General features: G+C 34.5%; 1 protein-coding gene across 6 annotated transcripts in view; it reads right to left on the bottom strand.

Moving 5' to 3' along the window:
- LOC149785713 (transcription factor ETV6-like) overlaps positions 1-26,606 on the bottom strand; it is a 119,939-nt gene that overhangs the window by 32,888 nt on the left and 60,445 nt on the right. For 4 of the 6 annotated variants that reach the window (XM_089979581.1, XM_089979578.1, XM_089979579.1 and 1 more), the window contains exons 2-5: positions 23,760-23,844; positions 18,016-18,123; positions 15,396-15,500; positions 10,812-10,907 (exon numbers count right to left, since the gene is read on the bottom strand). In XM_089979581.1, coding sequence (XP_089835707.1) covers positions 10,812-10,907; positions 15,396-15,500; positions 18,016-18,123; positions 23,760-23,838 — 388 coding nt within the window. In that variant the 5' untranslated portion in view covers positions 23,839-23,844. The remainder of the gene's footprint in view (positions 1-10,811; positions 10,908-15,395; positions 15,501-18,015; positions 18,124-23,759; positions 23,845-26,606) is intronic. The other 2 variants (XM_089979582.1, XM_089979583.1) reach the window with 1 other exon arrangement.

Here is a 26,606-nt window from a genome sequence, read left to right as displayed (position 1 = left end):
GAAATTAATCTTTGACGAAGAAATTTTACCAGACACCTTTCGCTTCCCTCTGAAGTTATTTCCCCTTACTTCCTCGACCACAACGATAAGATCACTGTTACGCATTGCTGAATCGGACTTGCATTGTTTTCAGATAGGTCACATAGTTCACAATTTACTGCGACAGATTAGGTCAACCCAATCCTACCGCTTTCTTAAATCATGTATATTTATATGGTCAGCCTATGAAAGCAAGGTGAATTTACGAAAAGGGTGTGTGTTTTAGTGTTGTCCTGAAGAGTTGGTTCAAACTTAACTTCGATTCTTGAACAAATTTGGTATATATTTCAAAGAAAACTTTTTTTTTCCTACGCATTTACCGGATATATTTCATCTTGCGGTACCAAAGACGATATATTTTAACTTGTGTCTTCGCTACTCGTGGTTAAAATATCAAGTGGTTTTTTTTTTTGTTGTTGTTGCTTTTTTTCTACCACACGATGAAATATATATCAGGTATTAACGTAGGAAAAGAAAATATCCTCTATTGATTTTCCTCAGATTTATATGACCTGAACTCAACTATTAACTTTTTTAGGTCAGATTTAAGTGCATTAAGTTCATCCGCCCCTTTTGTTATGGAAGATAAATAATTGGTGACATCAATGTGCAAAGAATCGCGTAGTACAAAATTTTTTAATAATTAAACGAGCTGTTTCCTTCGGACTTAATGAGATGTTGACTTTATCATTGATTAGGTAACCATTTATACATCAATAAATGCCCATCCATAACCATTTAATCCTTATAATTACACTTTCCTTGCTTTCTTCTTCATATCAGCAAAACATTCACTTTAAGGTAGCTCGTAGTAGTTTTCTTTCATTAGCCTCTTCACTGCTCCAGGATACATAGCCCCATCTTCGAAAGCCAAGGGCCATCGATTCTTATACAGTATTATAGAGTAAAGTGTTAGAACGAGTCATGACAGTTATCTAAAGTACTTGGTATGGTCACTTAAAAGAAACTATACGGGTTGTTGTTGTTTAAACATTCGTTTTTCTTGCTCTCTATGCATTTCGATCTTTCAAAAGCAACATTGTGGACACATTTTCGCCAATAAGTTTGGATATGTAACCCATATATATATATATATATATATATATATATATATATATATATATATATATATATATATATATATATATATATATATATATATATGGAGAGAGAGAGAGAGAGAGAGAGAGAGAGAGAGAATTATAAATATACACCAGACAGAACGGAAAGTGCTATTCTTGGATTCCTATAGAAGAATGCTTGATAATAGTAGGCATAATTAATATTTTAATACAAATAATAATATCATACAGGTTAGGGAATGTTTAATTCGTACTCTACAGAGATTCGAAACCAGATCCGCGGGTAAACGGCACCATTCGCCTTGCCTGCATATATATATATATATATATATATATATATATATATATATATATATATATATATATATATATATATATATATATATATATATATATATATATATATATATATTTCTGCACGATAGGGTACATGATTCGCCGTAATTTAATCAGTCAGTAAGGAATGACCCTGTGAACCAGGAACATTGAATATCAGGCATAAATTCTGACCAATCTAAGAAACCAGGAAGACCTCTGAGAGTACTATCTCTATTTACAAATTCTAAAGATGATGTTAAGATATGAATTGATCCCAGGATGAGTTCTGAAGGAAATTTAAAGCGTTATTTGCAAAAGACAATTAAAAAAAACAAACAAGAAGACGAAGAAATGATTATACCATATGATGCACTAGAAGCATGTTATTTCTTTCATTGTTTGAGAAACTGTGTACTTCGTCGCATGTTTTTCACATCAAGGTCATAGTTTAATTAAAAGTTGATACATGGAAAAAAAATACTGATTAAACAGAAAAGACACTAAAGTAATACTGAGTTTCTCTTCCTCCAATTTATCAGCTCATTTAAGTAAGAGGAAGTTAGAAAGAAGGAAAATGTCAGACCTGTCACACCATGTTCCCGCTTAAAATACAAACTGAAGTCTCAACACTGCCTTTAGAAGGATGTGACTGTCATTTTAGGGACTCGTATTTCTCTCGGAATGTAGATGATTATCCCGCCCATAAAGTAATAGTCGTTATGTCAGGAAGGCTTACATCAGCGAAAACAGTAATAAGGGTGGGTAAGAAAAGGAGAAAGAAATGACCATATATTTAAAGAAGTAGGAGTTACACATACAATATATAATATTCCATGCAAGGCAAATGCTAATATACACCATTATTTCTCAGCTGTAGTAACTTCTAAAATTGGCATTATTTTCAAACAGTACTTATAACAGCCACCACGACAGTGATAGGGCATATAATTTTACTTTTGTTCCCCTGTCACACTTTGGTTACGACTTGTGTTTAGACTATTTAATGCACAGTGGTGTGGAAGTCGCGTTCCATGGATATGTTTTTGGTTTACATTCACAATGCCCCAATACTGGAAACCGACACAAAATGCAATATGTAAATGATACTGACCTAAATACGATTGCATTTCATGAATATGAATTTCATGCTGTACATGCTTTAACTGGAACTGATATGCTGTACTGACTGTAAATTTTCGTACACTCTTTACAAACTTTTTCAAGTGAACAAATGATTAAAGGTACAAAAAATAATTTACAAAATTAACTATCATTTTCTAAAGTGCGTTAAATGTGCCAAATTGTAATACCAAAAATATTCTTTGTACAAAGCTTTCGAGGAGAAAAAGGATTATAATTTTTAAGGACCAATGGTGCATCAAAATTTAAGATTTAATAATTATATACAATACAGTATATCATAATTATCCACTGATGTAAAAGATTTTTAACAATGCGTTCGTAACAAATAGTTTACAGACTTGCTTATCGGAAAAACCTGGTTATCTTATAACTACTGTGTTAATTAGTTAACTATATAACCATATCTGACTACTGTGTTATTTATATAAGTATATACTATATCTGGCTAATGTGTTATTTAGATAACTATATCCCAATACCTGCCTACAGTGTTATCTAGTTAATTGTATACCCATATCTAACTACTGTCTTGTTTACATAAGTATATATACATATCTGACTAATGTGTTATTTAGATAACTATATCCCCATACCTACCGTGTTATTTAGTTAATTGAATACCTATATCTGACTACTGTGTTATTTAGATAAGTATATACCCATGTCTGACTAATGTGCTATTTAGATAACTATATCCCAATATCTGACTACCAAGTTATTTAGTTAACTATATTCCCATATCTGACTACTGTGTTATTTAGATAACTATATACCCATATAATAATGTTTCTTTTGTAATATTTACATTTACAATTTTATAACTTTGCTTTTAAGTCAGGGTGGTCCAATAGCAGGCGCACAGGCCAAATGTGTCTCGAGAAATGTTTTTGTGTCACGCGCTCTTACAATAGGTAAGTTATATATATATATATATATATATATATATATATATATATATATATATATATATATATATATATATATATATATATATATATATATATATATATATATTCACGAACTTTACATTTCTGGTCCATATGGCCACGGTGTCGAAGATGTTGGACTACCCTGCTTTAAATATTTATAGCAAGTATTGTGGTGAAATACCGCGAAACCCCATATATGTATAACATATAACGTCATGAAGTCTTTTGAGGCCAAGGCGTAATGACTGAGACGTCCGAATGTTTTTCAAAGTCATTTCACTCAGTTCTTCTGCAATTGCGTCAAATAAAATTAGTATTTTGCATTATCGGAAAAATACAATCTAACATTTGTACTCAATTCTAATGTTTATAACGAAACTCATCCAATAATTTCAATTTGTTTGCTCGCATTACGAGACTCTAAGGGCTCGCAAAAGAAATTATGCGACTCTTTTGAGCAATTTAACTTGAAATAGCACAGGTGTAAGATATAATATTTCTTTGAAAGTGGCGTTTTTCTCCTCGGAAAAGAAAGGTCATGGTAGTTGACAAAACTTTTCGGAATTCGGTCGAAATATCTTGAAGAAGTACCTATCTCCAGAAATCAAGATGTGATCAACTGCACAGGAAGCGGAATTTGAATGTACGCATTGCATTACCTTTGACAAGCGTTTATACACTTACTCTTACTTCGAATCAGGAAGACATAAAAATTAAACTTAAAAACTACTTTAATAGTTTAAAGTTGTTCAAGCGTTCAGCTAAATTTCTCTTCCTGGAAAAGGAATTCATTTAATTAAAAGTAATGAGAAAATAGCCTTATATATCAATGTTCAAGAGAATCAATGTCTACCAGTCTGAATTTTTTCATTGGTAGAATTACACATGCGTTAATTAGTTTGGATACGGTCAGATTGACTAATTCTATCAAAGCATCTTCAGGATGTGATTTTAAAGGTATGTTATAACAAATACGTAATGCTCAATTTGATTAAAGCCATAACACAAATATGAGACCCATTACCCTTGACCTTTGAATCAATGATAGGTTTGTCAATTTGTACATTTAAAAACAACTAAATACAACACCTTGTCAAAATTCACTTGTACTGATACAAATCACTGTGCTTTAAAGTTCAGTGAAGTACAAAAATGCAAACAGTGACCTTTGACCTGACCTTAAAGTCGAGTATATCTCATTTTCAAACTCATTCACAACAGCAGAGACATATTGTTCGTCAGACCTGCACCAATACAACCCGAATGTTCTGAAGAATTTCTTAACGACGGTCGTTAAGTCAACCATGTTGGAGGTTAGGTCAGCATCATTTAATATAGTAGCAACTGCATATCGAAATAAGTGTTTTAGTTAAAACCCCATGCCGATATGATATCCATTCAGGCGGAGCAGCCCTTACAAGATTTTCACAACGGTTGCTGTGAATGCCATAGTGGGAGGAATTATCGGCAATATTTTCATTAAGGACAAACTGCTCATTGGAAGAAGTGTATTATGAAAACCCGATACCGAAAAAAGAAGATACGATAACAAAATTATAGGGATGACAACACTGGAATCTATTTTGGGAGATTAGATCAGTACCACCTCCCTTCTGGATATTTGGACCATCAAAATACCAAAAGGAAGTTTCGTATGGAAACCCATTGTAGACACAGCAACAAGTTCAGAAAGACGGGGATTGTTATGATGGCTTCCTCTGCGGCCTTTTGTGAGGTCGAATTGTCACCAGTTTCAAATACGACGAATTGCATTTTGTTCTTAGAATCATTTTTGTGGAAACCCCATGACGATACGACTATCCGTTCAAGAGAATTAGCATGTGCAAGCTCTTCAAGATGGCCGCCACAAATTGGCACCATTTTCATTTAGGACCAAATAGATTTTACAGGAAGTATTTTTTTGGTGAAAATCTCATGTCGACATAACCAACAGTCAGGGACAAGTCACGATAACAATAATTTTAAGATGACAGCCATGGTTGACATCGGATCGGTACTATGTTAATGTACTACATATCATAAGCAGTCTTTTAGTGAAAACTCCATGTTGTTATGACCATTCATTCAGGTTAAGTAGCGGTAAAATAAATTTTCAATACGGCGGTTGTTGTGACCATATTGGGTATTCAAGGGACACAGTTTTCATTCAAACCAACTTGACCTCAGGATAAAACTGTGAGCCAAGTTTCGTGTCTTTCATGGAAGTAGTTTACGAGATGTAATCATGGAAAACAGTTTTCACTGAATTAAGTGAATCAAAAACGCCCCACCCTCTCTCTCTCTCTCTCTCTCTCTCTCTCTCCTCGGCACGTCACATTTATAACTTCATACTAAAATGATATTTTGATATTTTTTAAAACACACCAGTGCTAAAGCATGCTGATATCCGTGAATCAAAGCAAAACACGTGTACACGAGCAAACCCAAGATAGTTCGAACAAGAGCTTCTGTTTTGTGTATGATTATGCATCCTTCTGAAATTCGCGAAACATACATACATACATACATACATACATACATACATACATACATACATACATACATACATACATACATTATATTATTGGTACATAAACATGTAAAGTACAGATGAAGCTTTGCCTTCGACAAGTACTGACTTGTGACTGGTTTCCTTTAATTCCAGATAAACTGACCCCAAAGATAGCAACAAGGAAGTGCGCACCACGTGGGAAACCTGTTAGAATCTGTCTTAGCGTGATCTGACTATATATATTCCATATTAGATTTAAATATATTAGGAGAGAGATATACGGAAAGAAGAAGAAAAAAAACAGCTTCACGTATATTTTAGCATATACAGACGATTTTATATTTGTACTCTAATCAGAGAATGTGTCTTGCTGTCATTACATTGCCTTCAGTGACACTGCTTTAGCTTTTTGCATCAAATTAAAAAGGTTGCCGCCACCAGATTTTGCACGTAATGGCCATGCATGTGCTCAACAGTTCGATTGCAATCGATGCAGAACACAAAACAATGAGGTCCCACGTGATGTTCATTCACGAAAATTATCCGCGATTATGTATTTCACTAATATAATCTGCTAGTACAAGATTTTTCTATTGCAATGCATTTTTCTTTACTTATTTACTTACTAACTGAAACTTTCTTTTATGAAACTTCAGATTTAGAATTGAAGGAAAAATATAAAAATATCGTGAATTTATAATTTGCTGCCCTAATATTCTAACCAATATATATATATATATTGGAGGCCAAACAGGATGTTGTGAAACATATTCGGAGGAAATCCAACTTTGGAAAAAAATTCGGATCATAAAAAATACTGTCTAGTTACTTGCTAGCGTATCTTAATGTGCTAAGTAAATGTTTTCCTTTGTATAATTGATAATTATCGTAAGATTGTTCTTTTGTAAAAAGAGTATTTGTTTTCAGTTTGATTTTCATGTAATGTTTCAAATCCACTAAACATTTTCTCGTTTGTTGAGTGTTTTATTATTATTATTATTATTATTATTATATATATATATATATATATATATATATATATATATATATATATATATATATATATATATATATATATATATATGTGTGTGTGTGTGTGTGTGTGTGTGTGTGTGTGTGTGTGTGTGTGTGTCACGGTCACGGTCACGTTGTGTCTTTATCAGTATATGTCCAGGGCCCGTATTCTCTAAATTTTGTTGGCACGAAAGTCAGGTTCAAATTTTAAAACCATGAAAATAGATGCAATACTTGCAATATATCTATGTAACTTAAAGTTAGCAGTCAAGGAGAGCTTATCTAGAAAATCCCGATTATTAGATCATTCTGACTTAACTTTCTAATTAAAGTTACAGACTGTAAGAATGGGGCTTAGAACATGCTCAAACAGTTTCGATGGATTTTGTACTGTTCTCATCAGTATCGCCCAGTTACGTCTAACAAATTTATCCAGTGAAATATTCTTCTGGCTTCGAAATTCATTGAATGATTTTCCATTGTGCTTATAATGTTGCTCTCTTCAAAACATGCTAAAATCAAAATACCAAAAAAATGCACGAAAATTTAAGATAAAGTGACTTACACATGAAACCCAGTAAATATAAGATAAAGTGATTTACACACAAACCCAGTAAATCAAGTCTTTGTGCACCTGCTATTATGGTTTATCATGCGCTGAAAAATGTCACATCGACCATAACAACAACAATCCACCAACGTAGGCGAGAGATAACATAATCAAAGTACTAAAAATACTGCACACTGAAGAAATATGATTCTTTTCTGTGAGCTTTAACGACATTTTTCAGCACATAATAGGCTATGCATGGCGGAGGTTTATATCGCAGAGGAAGAAGCTGGGAAGAATAAATCTGAACAGACAATGCATGCCTCTCTCTCTCTCTCTCTCTCTCTCTTTTACTGGGCTTATATCTGTATTCCAGTAAAAGGCCAGATGCCGCTATGTAGACAAGTGCATAACGCAGTGTTCCAGCAAATACTTGGATGCAACATGATTATTATTCTTAGATGACGATTCCTTTACACATTAATTGGATTCCAAATACCTGCAAAATGGAGATTTCGTTTCTAAACACTCACAAAATCTTTACTCAGGATCGTGGATGTTTATGTACAGGTGACGTACGCAAACTACATCACTTCAGTCAGTTTGTTCCATTTTGATTATGAAAGAATATTGTAATATATATGCTCACAATAATTATGCTATATTGTCTTTGAATACAACTCTGTCTAAAAAGTGTACATATGGTAAATGCATATATTCTATACAGAAGTCACGCTTTTTGGACTATTTTTTGTTGTTGTTGCTTTCATATTTATTTCAAAGAATTGGCGTTGTCTTGGAGAACATCTGGAGGACATTCGCGATTTTAAAGAATCTGTTTGCATTCCATGTATAGACAGGACACAATTTTCATAGTCACTTGATTAAAGATTAAATATGAGACACATACAAAACTACACACATGGTTTGTTCTGAGTCAACTGAAAGAACAACTTTGATACGGCGTAGGGATACGTTTAGGCAAATAATGCTGAGACGTATACATACGCCATGTAAAAAAGAGCTACAGAATGAATGTGGTTTTGTATTAAACATCCTCTGTTGTGTGCTTTCCAAATAGTTTTCTCTGCACGGTGTGAATGGTAAAAGCAGATTGGAATTTATACACGTTCGATTCGGTGGAACTAAGAATATCAACAAGCTGACTTATGTGGAAACACCAAAAATAATTCATGCCTGGGAGTGCGACACAAAATATAGATTGCATATTTGTCTCGAATGATAGAAAATAATGTAAGATTAAATGGGTATGTAGTAAATGAATGGGGAAATACATAAGAGTACGACTTTCCCAAAGATGGATGGAGAATTAAAGTGTAGCTTTCCAGAAGGAAGTCTTCCTCAAACTACCTGAACCCCCTCACGATAAGAAAAACTATGTCACAACAGCTGAGAAAAAAATAGCCAAATAGTGATTCATTATGGAAACCCCTTTACTTTATAAAAATTAAATATTCCTTATTCATAAAAAGACACATTAGATGCCATTGTATATGTTTATGAAGAGTGCAAAAAGTCAAATTTCATTATGGGTATTTTATAACTGACGAGGTATTTGTATTTACAGTCATTAAAGGGAAACCAAATTCATATTTGCCCTCATTAAAGGGAGAACAAATTCTTCTTTACAGTCACTAGAGGGGGACCAACTTATTATTTACGGTCATTAAAGGGAGATACACTCATTAAAGGAGACCAAAATCTTATTTACACTCATAAAAAGGTGATCCATTTCATAGTTACTCTTATTAAAGAGAGACCAAATTATTATTTACAGCCACTAGAGGGAGACCAAATTCTTGCATATTCAAAACATTTTATATTTTTTCTCCAATTTGATGAATTCGAACCATCCCCAGACACATCAACAGCTATTTTTTGTTTAACCAAAATAATTTCTGACCTGGAGTAAAGTTATGTAACTGGTACTGTTATGTATATTTGATTGAATTTATATTTGATTTAATTTAACAGTTTGTAAGTTTTAAAATCTTTTTATTTTTAATTTCATTACATAACAAAGTAATGTAATCTTGTTTGCTTGATTTGGCATTTCTTTCTTCAGAAAATTCAGTTTGACCAGACTCTTTTCATCAACACCTAATAATAGAAACACTGTTTCTATTGTTGATTTAGTTCACGACCTTGATTCAAAAATCACCGAGACAAGTAAACAACTTTCTGTTTTTATTCTGGGAGTAAAATGATTGGTTTTTATCAAGGTCATGCTGGGGGTATGTGACTTTAGATTGTAAACAGCCTCTATTTCGCAATTCTGGGTTTTCCGAAATTGCGCAGTAGTTAGATTTAATAGTAATGTTTGTAGAGATATTTCTCAGTTGGGCCTTTACACTGGAAAGTGTTTTGTTGTGACCAGTTTGGAGTTACAGTTTAATATTTTTATTCAACTATTTGGATTCTAAAAGATTAATTGTTTTTCCTGGAAATATTTGAGTGCTCATACAGAATTCTTGGACAAAGACATTTCTTAAAATTTATTCGAAATTCAAACACCGGAATATTGTTTGTGGATCAACAAAGAACTGTAGAAACATCTGTACTATAAAGGATACAGTATACGTCATCGCCTTTCATTTAGGAATTTTCGTCGGGACTCGAACTTGAATTCATTAGAACATTTCATTACCAGGACTTAATTTAATTCGTCGATTATTCTTGGGTTATTTTTGGAATCGATTCTTAAAACCGTAAGTTCTTATTTTTTATATTTGTACAGTGTTTTTCCAGGGAAATAAATTATTTGTTAAATTTTCAAAGCTTGTTGTTTTCTCTCTCAATCTTTTATTACTGTTTATTAGAGCCTAAACACGTTACAGTACATATTCACGGATATGGCTTCAGTTATAATTTCTACGTAATTAAACTTTCGCCTCTTTCTTCCTAGAAAGACTGTGTCCTCTCTTCCTTCACAAGACTACGATAGGTAAAATCTCACTGGATTATCGTTATTACTTATATTCATGTAAAATGCCTTCCATTGTAAAGTCAACAGTGACTAAATCCATTGTGTGTTTTTAATTGTTTTCTTGGTTCCTAGCACAACGTTTCATTTTCGGAAGCAAATATAATGTATTCAGAAAACGGTCAGAATAACTAGTATTCTCGAAGATATGTCAGTTTCTCATATAATCCATCGTTAGTCATAAAACATGCGATAAAGATCGCGCTAAACGTTATCTTACCTGACACACTTGCACGTGGAGGATTTGGACATGCTATGCACGAAGCGGGCATCACCGTCGGGTAGCTTGGGAATTGTTGACAAACGATGTTCGTAGCTATAAGAAAAAGAAAAAGAGATAGTTAAGATCGGATCGTGTATGATATAGCACTGTGTGTGGATGCTGCAAATTGTTGATTTTACGCGCGAATAGATTTTGACTTCGAAATGGTATGAAAAACAATTATATATATATATAATATATATATATATATATATATATATATATATATATATATATATATATATATATATATATATATATATATATGTGTGTGTGTGTGTGTGTGTGTGTGTGTGTGTGTGTGTGCACTTGACTACATATGTGCCTAGTTCTTACGTTGCATTGTGTATTGCGATACAGAGTGACGCGTGCGCGCGCGCGTGTGTGTGTGTGCAAGCAACACACAGAGGCATAAAAAGATAACTCTCAGAAACTACACATTTTCTTATGTTCTTTTATGGCATAGCTTATGCACAAAGGAACATTATATTTATAAAACAATTTACAATACATTAATCATAAATCAAGGAAAGAAATGTTCTTAGTTTTGTGTCAGATTGTCTCTACGACATGATATCCTTTTCCTGTGCTTTTTTCACCCCACAAATCACATGTCATTGACGTCATGGGAATATTTTTAATTACTCTGGAAAGTAAACCTCAGTGGTAAACATGTGAGAAACAGAAACAGTCTGTATAACATGACAGTCATCTGAGAATCATATTTTAACCTGAAATCTTGCCATCCTTTTGATTTATTTAGTTTTTGTTATCTGCCGCTCAGGTGGCCTAGTGGTTTGAGCGTCCGCCCCGGATACGAGAGGTCGTGGGTTCAAACCCTGGCCGAGTCATACCAAAGACTTACAAAAATGGTATTAACAGATGGCTTGCTAGGCGTTCAGCATTAAGAGGTTAGTGTTAGGACTAGTCTGCCTTGTGTCAGGATAATGTGACTGGGTGGGACATCATGCTACATATTTGCCGCATGATGCCCCAGTGCTAGACATAACTTTAAACTGCCACACTGCAGACATCGTAGCGATATGAATGGAAAATTGCTAAAGCTACGTTTAAAATCTAAATCAAAACACACTGCAAAAACATACGTTTAGAAGGCATTAATTGCTATCCATCTTTTTAAAGGGTCCGAGGATACGAAAGTTCCTACCAATCCATGCATGCCTTCACACATGAAACGGCATTCGCATAAATTAGCACAACCATCCCCACCTCCCAAGCATCATGGAAGATGGAGATTTTAAGTTTTGTGTATGACTCTAGGTGGTTAGATGATCAGCACGGTTTGGCCTCCCAAATAAAACGAGAAAAATGAGTCAAATGGGAATGGAGGGATTTCAAGTCTCGCACGTAATTTTTAGCTGGTTTGTACATAAGCACAAATATCCAAGTTTTTGGTCTTGGGATGGGGGATGTGAGGGGCATAAGAAAGGAAAGGGATGATAATGGGTGAAAAAAGAAGAGGGGGTGAACCTGTGAAAGGGAACACATATAACTAACAGATGTGTAAACCTCTCAAAACAAAACAAACTCGAGAAAATGATCTCCTGATTTACAGGTGTGCAAAGATAGTTGAGAGCAATTAATCTTTAACAATGAAACTAAATAATCCGAATATAATGTTGTACTCCAGAATGCCAACTATTAGTGGTTAATTGTGGGACACGACGAACTAAGTTATCAGTCATAATTTTTACGAAATAATGACTAAGCAAAGGAGTAAATACATATATAAATGCACACATACATACATACGTACGTACGTACGTACGTACGTGTGTGCGTGCGTGCATATATACATGCATACATACATACGTAAGTACGTACGTACGTACATACATACATACATACATACATACATACATACACACATACATTCTCGAGGGTCGGTGGTTCTTTCCGGGGATTTCCCGGGTTCTTCCTCCACCATTAACACTGGCAACCATGTGTAGCCTATCGTGTGCTGAAGGAAGGCGTTAAACCCTACAGCAACAATTACCTACCTACCTACCTACCTACCTACCTACATACCAACATACATACATACATACATACATACATACATACATACATACATACATACAGGGTAAATTGTTACAACCTGGTATAAACCCTGAATAGCAAACGATACCTGTTACCTTACTTTTCAGGGTTAGCAGTCACGTCTTTTTTCCTTTTTATAAAATCTTCAAATGTTTTATCTCATAGGAAAGATATTGTGATGAATCAACTCAACTCATATATTAAGCAGAAGCTTAGTTCCGTACATCATAATTTTAATTAAACATATCACGTGACCTTACGAAGATCCGGGTCATAAGGTGCAACAAACAGGGCATACATAATACAGGTAAATACAAAACAAGGAGAAAATACTGAAAATTCCAATAACAGTAAATTTTAATGTAAAAATGAAGTGATTTATTGTCAAAATTCAAATACAAGTCTTTGCTTAATAGATAGTTAAATTGTTTATAATCTGTCGGTATGTAAAATAAGCGAAATGACGAACCATGGAACGGTAATTCAAGCATTTGTACGGTTGATCTAAGTCATTTTTATGATTTAATTAACGTTACTGCCGACCATAAAATTATTTGTTTCCTCCATTTCTAACATTTTCATTTTCCGTTCGTCCGTGTGACTAAATTTTACCATCATCCGCTAAGCTCGTTTTTACACGAATCTTTCCCTGTATCTTCCATCCTACGACGGTCCAGAGAAAGAGAGAAAGAGAGATCAACGTGTCTTTATCAAATATATGAGACTTAATCATTTGTGTTTAGTTTTATTTTATTTTTGTTTTCGCCTTGTATTATTTTTTTTTGTGGGGGGGTCTGTCGTTTGTTTGTTTTTGTTCTTTCTTTGTTTTTTAACGGTCTTTGCCAAACTAAAAATTTCCAACTCTGGCGACCATGGCTTCGCGCCATGTATTTCGTGTTTTCGATATAGCAGGATTTCCAAAGCCACAATTACGTTTCAAAAAATGGTAGGGGTAGGGGACAAGGCTGGTTACAAAATAAATGACATGTTATAAAACACAGACACACAAACACACACGAATCCACATATAAGCTGCTTTTTCTAAACAACCGATAACTGGATGAATTTATTTTTCAAACAAGAACTATTGCGTCCAAAAGAGTGGGAATGGCTGTCTGATTATCAAGGTTTTGTATGCATGTATAGATTACAATATTTTGCACTGGTCTCAGGAAAGTAAACATCTTGTAAGATTGAGTGCAGATAACCACAAGAAAATCATAAAAATGGCCACGTTACGAGAATACGTAAAGTTTATGCAGAGAAAATTATGTCACACATAGCTGATGAAATTGAACAAGATCGTTTAATTTTTTAGCAGGAGTTTCAAAAGATGGATGCGTCTGTGACTATACATTAATAAAATCATAGTTTTGTGTTGCTTCAGATTTTTTGGTTATGATGAATGTGGCAATTATTTAAATTAGAGTTGTGTAAATAAAATTGATAAACTGTATGTGTCAGTGCAAGTGTCACTTTTAATCAAGTGAAAAACTTTAACTCATAAGAAAAAATATGAGTTTCTTCAGGACTTGAATATAACATTAATGTCACTGTAGCAAGAAGGACAAGAAGAATGAGAAATTTACTAGTGCGGCTGAATCTTCACTAGTCCTTCCCAAAAATAATGTTCGCTACGTATTTGGATTAATAACACTTTGGAAAATGTAATTTTAAAATCCGCTATTTTCAATCATGAATTTGTTGCTGGCCTGTCAACCAAATGTCTTTAAAATGAACATAATTTGTCCATGTTGAGATATTCCTTCCATATATTTAGCACTGTTGTGCGATTTATAATCGCCCTAAGTCTCATACCTACTTCTGAGATCTGAGATTAGCTGGCCTTTGGATAAATGGTTAAGCACAATCGATAATACCATAAGTCCGTGATTGTTTTCTATAATTATTTCTCTTGAAATTCATATCATCAGTAATTTCAACTTACCTGATTAAGATTGGAATTCAAGAATTTAAAATTTTGCATGCCAAATTGACGGCGTAGACTGAAAATGTAAATGGTACCAAATATGCACACGTTTTTATGCTTTTGTCCGTGTATTTGATGCACTGATTTCTTCCATAAATTGTGTTTGCGACGATTATTTGAACATCCATTGACGGAACATGAACTACGTCTACCTTTCTTACATTTTTCATAGCTATCCATGTCAAGTTTTAAGAGAAAACGAGCAAAGATAAAATGTAAACAAAAAGACTGATGTTGTTTTCATCGCGGTCCCTACGGTATCTGATGTTCATTTCAGAATCGTCATGGCTGACACATCACGTGATTGGTTAATGGCTGCTCTTATGAAACCGGGATCGAATATAAACAACGGTGTAAAACAATGTCGCTGCTTTGGGAAAGTAGAGTTTTGCCTCAGAAAACGTTACGGATACTTTGAATTTATTGTGTGGTAAAATAGGTCTCTAAAGTATACATTTCTGCCAAAATAAATAATATAAAAATATTCTTACCTGCATTTTTGGCGATAAGCGTCTGGAGGCCATTGTACAAAACATCTCCATTCTTTGGGACCCTTTCCATAAAATCACTTCTGGATAGCAAGCATAATGCCTTTCCTACAAAAGATTATCTTTTCTATACACCACTTTGAGTTACGAAATTTATGTACGCGTTTACATATGAACCATAAAGCCACTGACAAAACTACGATTTAAAGCAGAAAATTCTAGAAACCTTTTTTTGTGGATATATACGCCATTAAATATTAACTTGTTAGAGTGAGTGAAGTTGATGCAGTTAAATTAACACTATCAATAATAATTGCTCTCTTCAATAACAGACTTTACAAAATGTACAAACATCACTAAAGAAACCACAGGCATTGTAACTCCTGTCAAAATTTTCAAAATTAACGATGTTATTTATTTGCATTTGTAACAAAGGTATAAAAAAAATTGAGACGTATACTGTTTTGACACATTTCATTCCAGACATTCATCTTTAAATCATGTTTTTAGTGGGATTGTGCCTCTGGATCAATACATTATGCTGAGAATTTGATTTAATAAAGAAGTACGCATGTATACCCCTTTGTTCGTGTACAAAGCTAACCAGATCGCATACAGCAGGAACCCTTATCTGCCATCGCATTATGTACCGGCACTTTTGAATATTAGTTGTTTCTTCATTTTTTTAAAAAATTTTCTTTTTAATTTTAAGCGAACGGAATACAACCTGATTTGCTGCCGCATTATGCTCCGGCAGATATAATTCTTTGCCGTTAGCAGTTAGGTTTGTGTTACATAAGGAAATACAATGATTGTAAGATGGATTAATTCTAGTAGCTCAGCAACCGGCGTTAAGTCTGAATGTTAGTTGCACAGTCGAATGGTGTAATGAAATCAAACAGATCGGATTATTCCCATTCACAATGCTAAAATACCATATTCGGATTCTATTTCTAATTTTTCTTAATTTACTTAGCACAAACACAAACATGAGCAGTACCGTAAGCATGCGCAATTGATGTAAACCAATGAACTGAAATTATTGGAATTTCAAAATAGCCTCGCGCAGACGTAAAAGAGAGGCCACAAAGCATTAAGATATTGTCGATGGGGCGCAAAAACTGTTGTAATAATTTATATATTAACATATTAAATATAACAAACAAATAAAAATTAAAATTGTATTGTATGTGCATGTATGGACTAATGCTTTCGACTAATTGGTACGACTATTTAAACCAAACTTGTTCTCCATTTTCAGACAATACCGGCCGTTGCCAAGAATAACCGTACATACGGCTGCAAAATGCCGTTGGACTGTCTGAAACGTACAATGTTTGGAGTTTGGGAGGCTCGCAATTTCTAAATTCAATACACAGGCAGACGTTTGCATCAATACGAAAAATGCAGTATGTCTTGTTTCAATCTGTTGTATCAAAAGTTTACAAACACTCCCGGTTAAGTAGCAATTCATTTTATAATGGAGCATCTATCAGTCAGCGGATTTTAATCGAAACATGGCAAACTCTTAACAGTCTTGTAGCCGTATATATTTATTCTCCTCCACATCTAGTTATGTCTTTGATTTTTAACAACCAACGAAAACCATGTCCTATTAAATTTTATATCAAAGTGTGGGAGCCATATTAATTTCAGTGTTTGCCTTATAGCCAAATTTCATATTACCCGTCTGAGACGGGGTGCTATCGTCCTGACGTCCTATCAGTTCTCGTCAGCAACCTTTTCTCTTCATTTTTCTCAGAAATATAAACTTTGAAAACGAACTTATTTGCGTGTTGTCTCAACCTTTAGTGGCCTTTAAAATACGTTTGAAGTTCAACAACCAACATCGACGTGTAACGAGTTTATCCAGAAAGCGAGACTGAGAGGCAATGAATCCATCCTGGTTACATTGTTTCGCACAGGGGAAGCAAGCAGTGAATTCACGCATGCCCAGTAAGGACCAAAAAAGTGAAGAAACCACAGGTCCTTATTTTATTGCATGATTACAGACCGTGAACGGCTCTATAACCATACGCATTTACGAATTAAATTAGAAATGAAATATGAGTACTTCAGAGAAAACGTCAACTGTAAAAAACTTAATCTGAGTTTAGCATAATTGGGAAAATTTGGACAGCTAAGGACACGAGATGCGATGTTATTTTTAGGCCAACAATGCATCTTGAAATGATTATTACGAAGACGATATTAGGTACAAATTTGTTCAGTGAAATGAACAAACTGAAGTAGTACGAATAACTCGTGCGAATGTACGACAGTGTCGTAAGGGTGGATAGTTCAGATGTAAATAGTTCAGATGGGTGAGAATCGCTGCGCCAATTAGGCTATTTTTAGAAACGGCCTATGCGGTAAGCTATTTGCGATACAATGGCTGGAGTAGTAGTTACCTATAGATAAAAAGTTCAACTAAAATTTAATGTTTAAGTATTGAAAATATATTGAAAGATGATTTTAAAAAGTACAAAAAATTGTATTACTGACAAGAACTGGCAGGTCGCGAATATATGGAATGATCTTCCTATATATATTTGGCCCAGTGATTCACCAATCATTGTTCAAGAATTTGGGTACAATTAGAATAAATGTCCATCCACCTTACCATTCATGTCAAACTTTTCAGCTGACACAGTCTCTATTGCGTACTCTTCTGAACACCATGTTAACCATACGCCCACTTCATCCTTTGTCCAACGCTGTGGGTGTTTGGCTGAAATTCGGACAACGATATTTTGTTTTTGATTTTGTTTTTTTGATGATCTATAAATAACAAAATGTAAGAAGATATAAAATGGAACCATCATTCCTTTTGTCAAATAATCCTCTAAGCATACTACGGGATTTATAGATTATTCTCTGATTCAGAACGGCATTGCTCATGAGTAAAACGACTGAAACAGGAAACCAAAATGTCGATAGCATCGATATGCGATCTTGACAAACAATATCGGTAGCATCGATATGCGATCTAGACAAACAAAATATGAAGAGTAAACCCCACCTTCAATTGAGATATTGAGACAGCTTGTATTCCTCAATAAATAGAAACAGAATAACGGTTGTATCTTTACATCTTATATTCAACAATTACTTTCAATTTTATGTTTGAAAAATTAATCAGTTCTCTAATATAAACTCCGGAAAGAATCTGAATGTGTCGACGGAAATAACAAGAAATTGCTTTACTTAATATTATACTAGTAATGAGAGAAATACACATAGTTTCACAGTACAAGTAAAAAAGCAGTGCAAATGACCTATGAAAAATAACAAATACAGGTGAAACAATCAAATGGTGGGTTTTATGGGGTGGGGTGGGGTGTGTGTGTGTGCGCTGCAGAGTCTCCGGAGAATAAAAATTCGTTATGAACGGAGTGGGTAAAAGCTTCTTTGCAGCTTTCGTCAAGAATGCAAACATTATTTCATTTTTCCAAATCTGATTACTTATTTTCCGTTAACAAAACTAAAAAATTAGTCTATATTTTATTCAAAGCAAACTGCTTGATAAATCGTTCGATCGCAATTATCTTGCCATTAGGCCGTTTTTAAAATAGTTTAAAACAAAGTAGTCTGTTCCGAGAACAGTTCTTACAATCCTCTTTTATGGACATTTAATATACTTATTTGAGTGAATTCTTTCATTTCAGTCAATACATTTCGTTTTACGATATTATATTAATATTCTTAGAAGTGATAATTGTGTCATTATGTACCTTTTGATCTAGAAATGACGTCATAACTATATCATTTGTTGTCTTCGTTTGTACAGACTGTTGGACCTCAAAGTAATAAGTTTACATTATACGTTAAATTAATGCTGACCGCCCCGGTGGCCTAGTGGTTAGAGCGTACGCGGGTTCAAACCTCGACCGAGTCATACCAAAGACTTATAAAAATGGTACTAATAGCTGCCTCGCTAGGCGCTCGTCGTTAAGAGGTTAGTGTTAGGACTGGTCGGCTTGGTGTCAGGATAATGTGACTGGATGGGACATCATGCTACATATCTGCGGCATGATGCATCAGTGCTAGACATCACTAAAAAGTGACACACTGCAGATATCGTAGCGATATGACTGAAAAATTGTTAAAGGTACGTTAAAAATCCAAAATCACACACACACACACACACATACACACACACACACAAATCAATGCTTTTGCAGTACATAATTTATTGCTGATTTAAATTCTTAAGTGTTTAATATTTCTGAGCTGTCCATGACATGTACATGTACATGAAATAAGTGTGCCTTATTATTGTCTTCAGTTGTCTTCTACTGTGCAGTGTCGTACTAAGGGTAAATGGCGCCCAGGGTGACGATGATGACCCAAAGGACCAGAATACGAGTCCCGAATGGACGAAGCCAGGAGAGGGCTAGTGAACCCACCCATCAGCTAGGGGACAAGCTCACAGCGCTCTACCAGTGGGGCCCGGGGCGGAGCCCTGGTTGACAACGATTTTCCTGCAATTTAATGCAATTTGGTGACTTGTCCTTTTCTGAATTCGATCATTTAAAGAAGACAGTCAAGCATCATTTTATGCATAGTGCTCTACAATAGTAACAGTACAATGATGTGAAAAATTTTCACCGAATCCAAACAACCTTTCACTGCTCATCCAGATAAAGTTAACTGGAGAAACACAGACCCTTCAGCAAAGATCGCTGTAACGTTTTGAAGTTTGAAGTCGTCGATCACTATCGGAAGCAATTCACATCTGGCAATACACACACGATTCAAACTAGATAACAACTGACAAATATTCAAATGTCAATATTAAAGAAATCGGCTTTATTTTAAATTAACATAGCAGACGTTTAGAAAAATATAATCCATCCACGGCGGACAAGAGGGGAGAGGAACTGAGGATATATCCCCGAGGCCCGGACCCGTAAATGGGCCCAGACTGAACAACACTTTAACTTTATAAAAGAAAAATTTTGCTTGAACAAGAACTAGGAGAAGCCCGGGTGTTTCTTACCTCAGTGCCCGGGATCGCTCTCTATGGCCCTGGGAAAATACATCCACCCTTTAACATGAATCTAACTATTAGTGGTTGTCTAATGGATTCAGAGACAGACATCAATTTTAACTGATTTGTGCTCAGACGATGTTATTGATCGATGTCTGGATCCCTCAAACTCGCTGTGATGCGAAAGAGAATTAGCGGGGTGGGGGTGGGGCGATGGATAGAGTAGAAGTTCGTTTATGAAACACAATGGCAGCATAAATGAATTTGCAAATTCATGCTAAACGGGTTTGTTATGCAATTTGTTAAAAGGTCGGGATTGAAGAGTAACAAATTTACAAACATACAATTTTGGTCATTTTCGAAAATGTTTAAAAAGTTTTTGTGCACAAGGCCTCTGTCACTAGGGCAACCACCGCGTCCTCCACCACCTCCCGTTAGCACGCTATTGACTGGGCAAGCACGAGTTCGGCGCGTGGTTTTGTCCCCAAAGCTGGGGTGTTACTGTGTGTTTTGTCTTTGGTGATTTTAACTTCACATTAAACACATTATTCTAAAGCTATATAAACAATAGCTATTACAAAGCTATGTACACAAAATGAATTTATTACCATTTTGGTCTGCTTTTCAAATAAACGCGTTGACGATCTGAAGTTGATTATTGTTCTTCAATTTTGTTTTCAAAGGCACTAAATCATAAGAAAACGCACTAGTGATTTCAAATTTTCTGACAAGAACTGGCTTCTATCGAGGAATGACATGAGATATAAAAAAATAATATCGAGGATATAAAATACCGTATACACTCGCTTATAAGAAGAGTAAAACTGCAAACAACAAAGATCCTGATCTGGCGTAGCATAATGCGCCTGCAGATCAGGGTCATGTTTATTCGACTGACTACTCCTAACAAACTGCACATCAAAAAAAAAGCCGGCGGCGGCATATCTAAATCTGTACAGTTTGCAGTTGCACTTGACTTATAAGTGAGAATAGACGGTACCAAAAGGAATATACAGTGACTGGCCGTGAACGAGCTTCAGCCATTGCAAAACACCCCACATCTATAGCTATAAGCAGATCTAAAATGTAGGTCATCAAGTTTCATTCTTGCTTTATATAGAAATTACAATAATCTAGTCAAACAGCAGAAGTCACCTTGCTGCTCTAAAGAATAATTGAAATGCGGAACATAAAATATCAGGAGATGAATCAGCCGTAGACATAAATTGCAAAAATGTTTGCTTAAAGTAAAACCTATGTTCAGTATTGTGTCTCTTTGATATATCTGAGTGATAATATTGAAGATGAACGATATAATCAACAATCTTTAAATGATTATTTGATTATTCGAGTAATGCTTTCGAGGATGAACGATGTAATATGGAATCTTTAAACGATTACCAATTTGGTGTATTCGAGTGATAATATCGCTAACGACAGAATCATCAACTTTAAATGATTATTTGATATATTCCATTGATAATAATGAAGGTAAAGGACAGAACTATATATTCGATGGATACTATCGAAGATGAAAGACAAAATCAGAATCTTTAAATGATTTCCAATTTGATGTATTCGAGTGACAATATTGAAGATAAAAGACAGAATAAGCAATTTTTACATGATTTTCAGTCTGATGTATTCGAGTGACGATATCGAAGATGAACAATATAATCCGAAATCTTTAAACGATTATTCGACTGATCATATCAGAGATGAACGACAGAATCAGGAAACTTTAAATGGTTCCGAATTTGATGTATTCTTGTGATAATATTGAAGATGAATTATGTTATCTGCAATCTTTTAATGAATACCAATTTGATGTAATCGAGTGATACTATCGAACATGAACGACAAAATCAGCAGTCTTAATTGATTACAAATTCGATAAGGTAACTCTTTTTATAGCATTTCTTGTTTGTTACGTTTTCTCGATTGTAAGTTCACAGCAAAGTCCCCCTGCCGCTATATTCGAAAACCATATGGCAAAATGTGGACATAACGTTTCCATAAACAACGTTTCAGGTAGTAAAATTCAAGCAATACCGTCCCTGTCTCATTATGCCATTGCTATAACAGGTTTTCTTTTTTTTTTAAAGTAGTTCTGAGCGCGTGGACACCTTAACTAAGACGACTTGTCTGAGATGACGAGACTGAGATCTGAAAAGTAAGTTTAGCAAAACAGCTAGATTTCTCTGTCGCATGGGTGAGAAAACAAAAGTTTCTTTAATTCAGCGGCAGTATCAGAAAGGATGTGATAACGTAACTCAGTGTGGTTAGCCTGAATGACGTAATGATGTAAGTACTCTACTGACCAAAGGATTCTATTGAAATGCGATAAATGGAATTAAGAAATGGGCTTTCAAGTCTTTAAAGGTAATAAATAAGAACAAGGTGGAACGCATACTGCATGATGGCTTCGTTGTCGACACGTGATGAAAATAACATGTTCCGTAGTCACAAAACATCTTGAGCTAAAATTCGATTTTATTTTCAATTCGTAACATGTTTCCAGCACAAAATGTTCGGTTAGATTTAGGGTACACATCAGCCAAAAATGGCAGACTTGCAGAACCATTATCATATTGTTTACTCAAAATATTTGCAAAATCTTGTTGATGTTTACAAACTCTAAATCCAGTGTCCACTTTTAGTAGCTTTGTGCATAAATTTAATTTTGGTACTCAAATCATATAAAGAATTAAGAAACAAAGAAAGAACGGACAATGGAAATACAGTGAAAAAAGATTTCCATACTGGATTAGTGGATTCAAAACTAATTTAATACTGAGATCGAGAATTTACGTAACCTTTCAAGATTAGAGACATCAACCATTGTATATAATAAGTCTGACATCCTCAGTTCATGTTACTATTTTCATATAAGATTCCTTCTAAAAGCTCTATCTGGGGTGGAATTATGTCAAATTTTTAGTACAAGTTAAAGACTATGACTTGCATAGTTTAATAACTGAGGGAATGGTGCAATGAGTTTTACTTTAAGGTTTTTGTTCCAACGGTTCGGAGAACAAAGGTCCAGGCCACGAATTCACAAAACTCCGCAAACCCAGCCTTGGATTTTCAATAATGGACATGCTTTTCAATGATGAACACGTTTATTGACATAGTATTGATTTCAAACTTTAAACTGTTGCAATATGAAGTTGTTTATTATCTGGAAAATGAAGTGAATATAATGAAATCCAAAGACACAATATTAGCATTTGACAGGTGCACAAACGTAGCTGAGCTTCGTGAATAATGGGCATGACCCAATCGTCACGAAGCAGAGCACATAAATTGAACCCAGACTAATTGGTTTTATGACTAATAATCTGTACATTGAAAGCAAAGATTCTGGGACTAACCTAGAGATGCTGGAAGGACAGGAATGGTCTGTGGCCCACAAAGGTGCTGCCATGCCGCTGTGTACGGCAGTGTGCTCATTCCAAACTGAAAATAAAGACATTTCTTTGCGTTAATTTTAAATTAATTAAACATCATTTAAAACAGTCAACACATCAATGTATTTACAAAGGATTCAAATATATCAGCATGACAAGAACATACCTGGAATCAAAGAGTTTGAGGAATAAATGGAACGCAAGATTCGGTTGGAATCTACATAAAGTCTGTAGTGATAGGTGTTAGCAAGTCTCCATTGCACTACCCGACTGCTTGACTATAGCATAGAGGGCAGAGATTGCAGTATTTTTTTCAAAATTTGAGTTGTGCCTTGTTTGTGCAGACCACTCTTAGAAAAGTGAACACATTCTTTAAATCTGCATTATATTTTTTAAGAACAAGTGGCCTTCTCCCAAATGGTATAACTGTAAACAATCATCATGAAGAATTAAGTTAATATATCCGAGCCTACAATTTAACAGACAGGTGGTATACGAAGCCAAGCCCCTATAGTGGAAAAGTTTGCATCTTCCATCTATGCATCTTTTTCACAAAAGTAATGAAGGAATCAAGTTATGCCATATTTTAGGCAATTCACGGCAGCTCATTTAGCTTTATTTGATTTCGTTAAGAGAATACGTATTCCTAAAATACTCTCCAAAAACCGATGACATGGAATGCATATCTCATGCTATGTATGTGCACTTCTACTTGAACATAGTTTTGCAATAGAATACGTTTAACTCAAATCTATAAATCTCCACTCCATTCCATCTAATGACTCAGTCATTCTGAATTCCCCTATTTTGTCTATATATCTGCATAGCATTACCAATATGCATAGATATTCCACTGATTCTACTCTTTGTTTCTAATGTATTGTCTTTGTATTATTTTATTTTTTTATTTTCTGTCCATTTGCATGGCAATCATCTTCCTTTTTATTTCCTGTCCATTTTTCATGGCAATCATCTTCATTTTTCTTTCTTGTTAATTTGCATGGCAATCATCTTCATGTTCCTTTCCTGTCCATTTGCATGGTAATCATTCCTGTCCATTTGCATGGCAATCATCTTCATATTTTTTTCCTGTCCATTTGCATGGCAATCATCTTCATTTTTCTTTCCTGTCCATTTGCATAGCAATCATCTTCATTTGTATTTCTTGTTAATATGCATGGCAATCATCTTCGTGTTTCTTTCCTGTTCATTTGCATGGCAATCATTCCTGTCCATTTGCATGGCAATCATCTTCATTTTTATTTCCTGTCCATTTGTATGGCAATTATCTTCATTTTTCTTTCTTGTTAATTTGCATGGCAATCATCTTCATGTTCCTTTCCTGTCAATTTGCATGGCAATCATTCCTGTCAATTTGCATGGCAATCATCTTCATTATTATTTCCTGTCCATTTGCATAGCAATCATTCCTGTCCATTTGCATGACAATCATTCCTGTCTATTTGCATGGCAATACCTCTTATCTCACCGGTATATCACTACGTGCTATTACTCTTATCTCACCGGTATATCACTACGTACTATTACTCTTATCTCACCGGTATATCACTACGTACTATTACTCTTATCTCACCGGTATATCACTACGTGCTATTACTCTTATCTCACCGGTATACCATTACGTGCTATTACTCTTATCTCACCGGTATATCACTACGTGCTATTACTCTTATCTCACCGGTATATCACTACGTGCTATTACTCTTATCTCACCGGTATACCATTACGTGCTATTACTCTTATCTCACCGGTATATCATTACGTGCTATTACTCTTATCTCACCGGTATATCACTACGTACTATTACTCTTATCTCACCGGTATATCACTACGTTCTATTAATAATGTCATATTTCTTAGCATTTTTTTGTATTCAAAAATATTTTTTTAAATTTACACGTCAAAGAATCACTTTGGGTACTCTCTTATTTCCTCCAACTCTGTATCGTGTTTCATGACAATTTCCCATTTCAAAGGTTTCTTCTTGTACTTAAAAACCGTCTGCTGCTTCTCCTTAATAGTAATATGTAGCTTTTGATTCGGTAAAGTTTTGTCGTAGTGACCTATTTTTATGATGATGAGACTTTAACATATAAATTTTAGGGCTTTCATATGTGAAAGAAGACTGTTTTATTTACCTAAATTTACGAAAATTGTAGTTAGTATAAAATTAACTGTCTGCAACGCATATAACTTTCCTTACGAAAATGTGATGTTTGATATATATATATATATATATATATATATATATATATATATATATATATATATATATATATATATATATATATATGAGAATATTCTCACATTGCGATAACAACCGCACGTTTTCTGCAAGTTGCCATTTTCAAGTGTAAATTTGGCATGTACGATTCTTTCTTACGGAGTAAAATATACTACGTTATATTTTGGAAACATATGGATGCGTTGCAGAATGTAAACCTCCTGGCGAAATAATAGCTATATAACCAAGGTTTTCAAGGTGATGTAAAAAAAAAAAAAAAGCGGATGTATAGTCATGTGCGAGACACTATACTAGATTTGATATTGATCGAGGATCCGTCACAACAATACGATAGCTTACAAAATAACAATTTTGGAAGACGATAAGCGCATACAGCAGTCTTACATGGTATTTGTAACCATATTTTAAGAAGCAAATTTCTCAACGATGACAGACTCAAACCATGTGCATTAATTAGTTCACAACACCTAATCAACGACAGGAAGAAAGACCAATAACAAAAATATGTGATCTCAAACTGGCAGTACCAAAGGACAGGTCGACCG

The sequence above is a fragment of the Sinohyriopsis cumingii genome, chromosome 13 (genome assembly GCF_028554795.1).
Source record: "Sinohyriopsis cumingii isolate HCF-2022 chromosome 13, ASM2855479v2, whole genome shotgun sequence".
In the NCBI taxonomy this organism is placed as follows: Eukaryota; Metazoa; Mollusca; class Bivalvia; order Unionida; family Unionidae; genus Sinohyriopsis; species Sinohyriopsis cumingii.
Note: the sequence above shows the minus strand (reverse complement) of the source record. Positions and strands in the feature narration are given on the sequence as shown.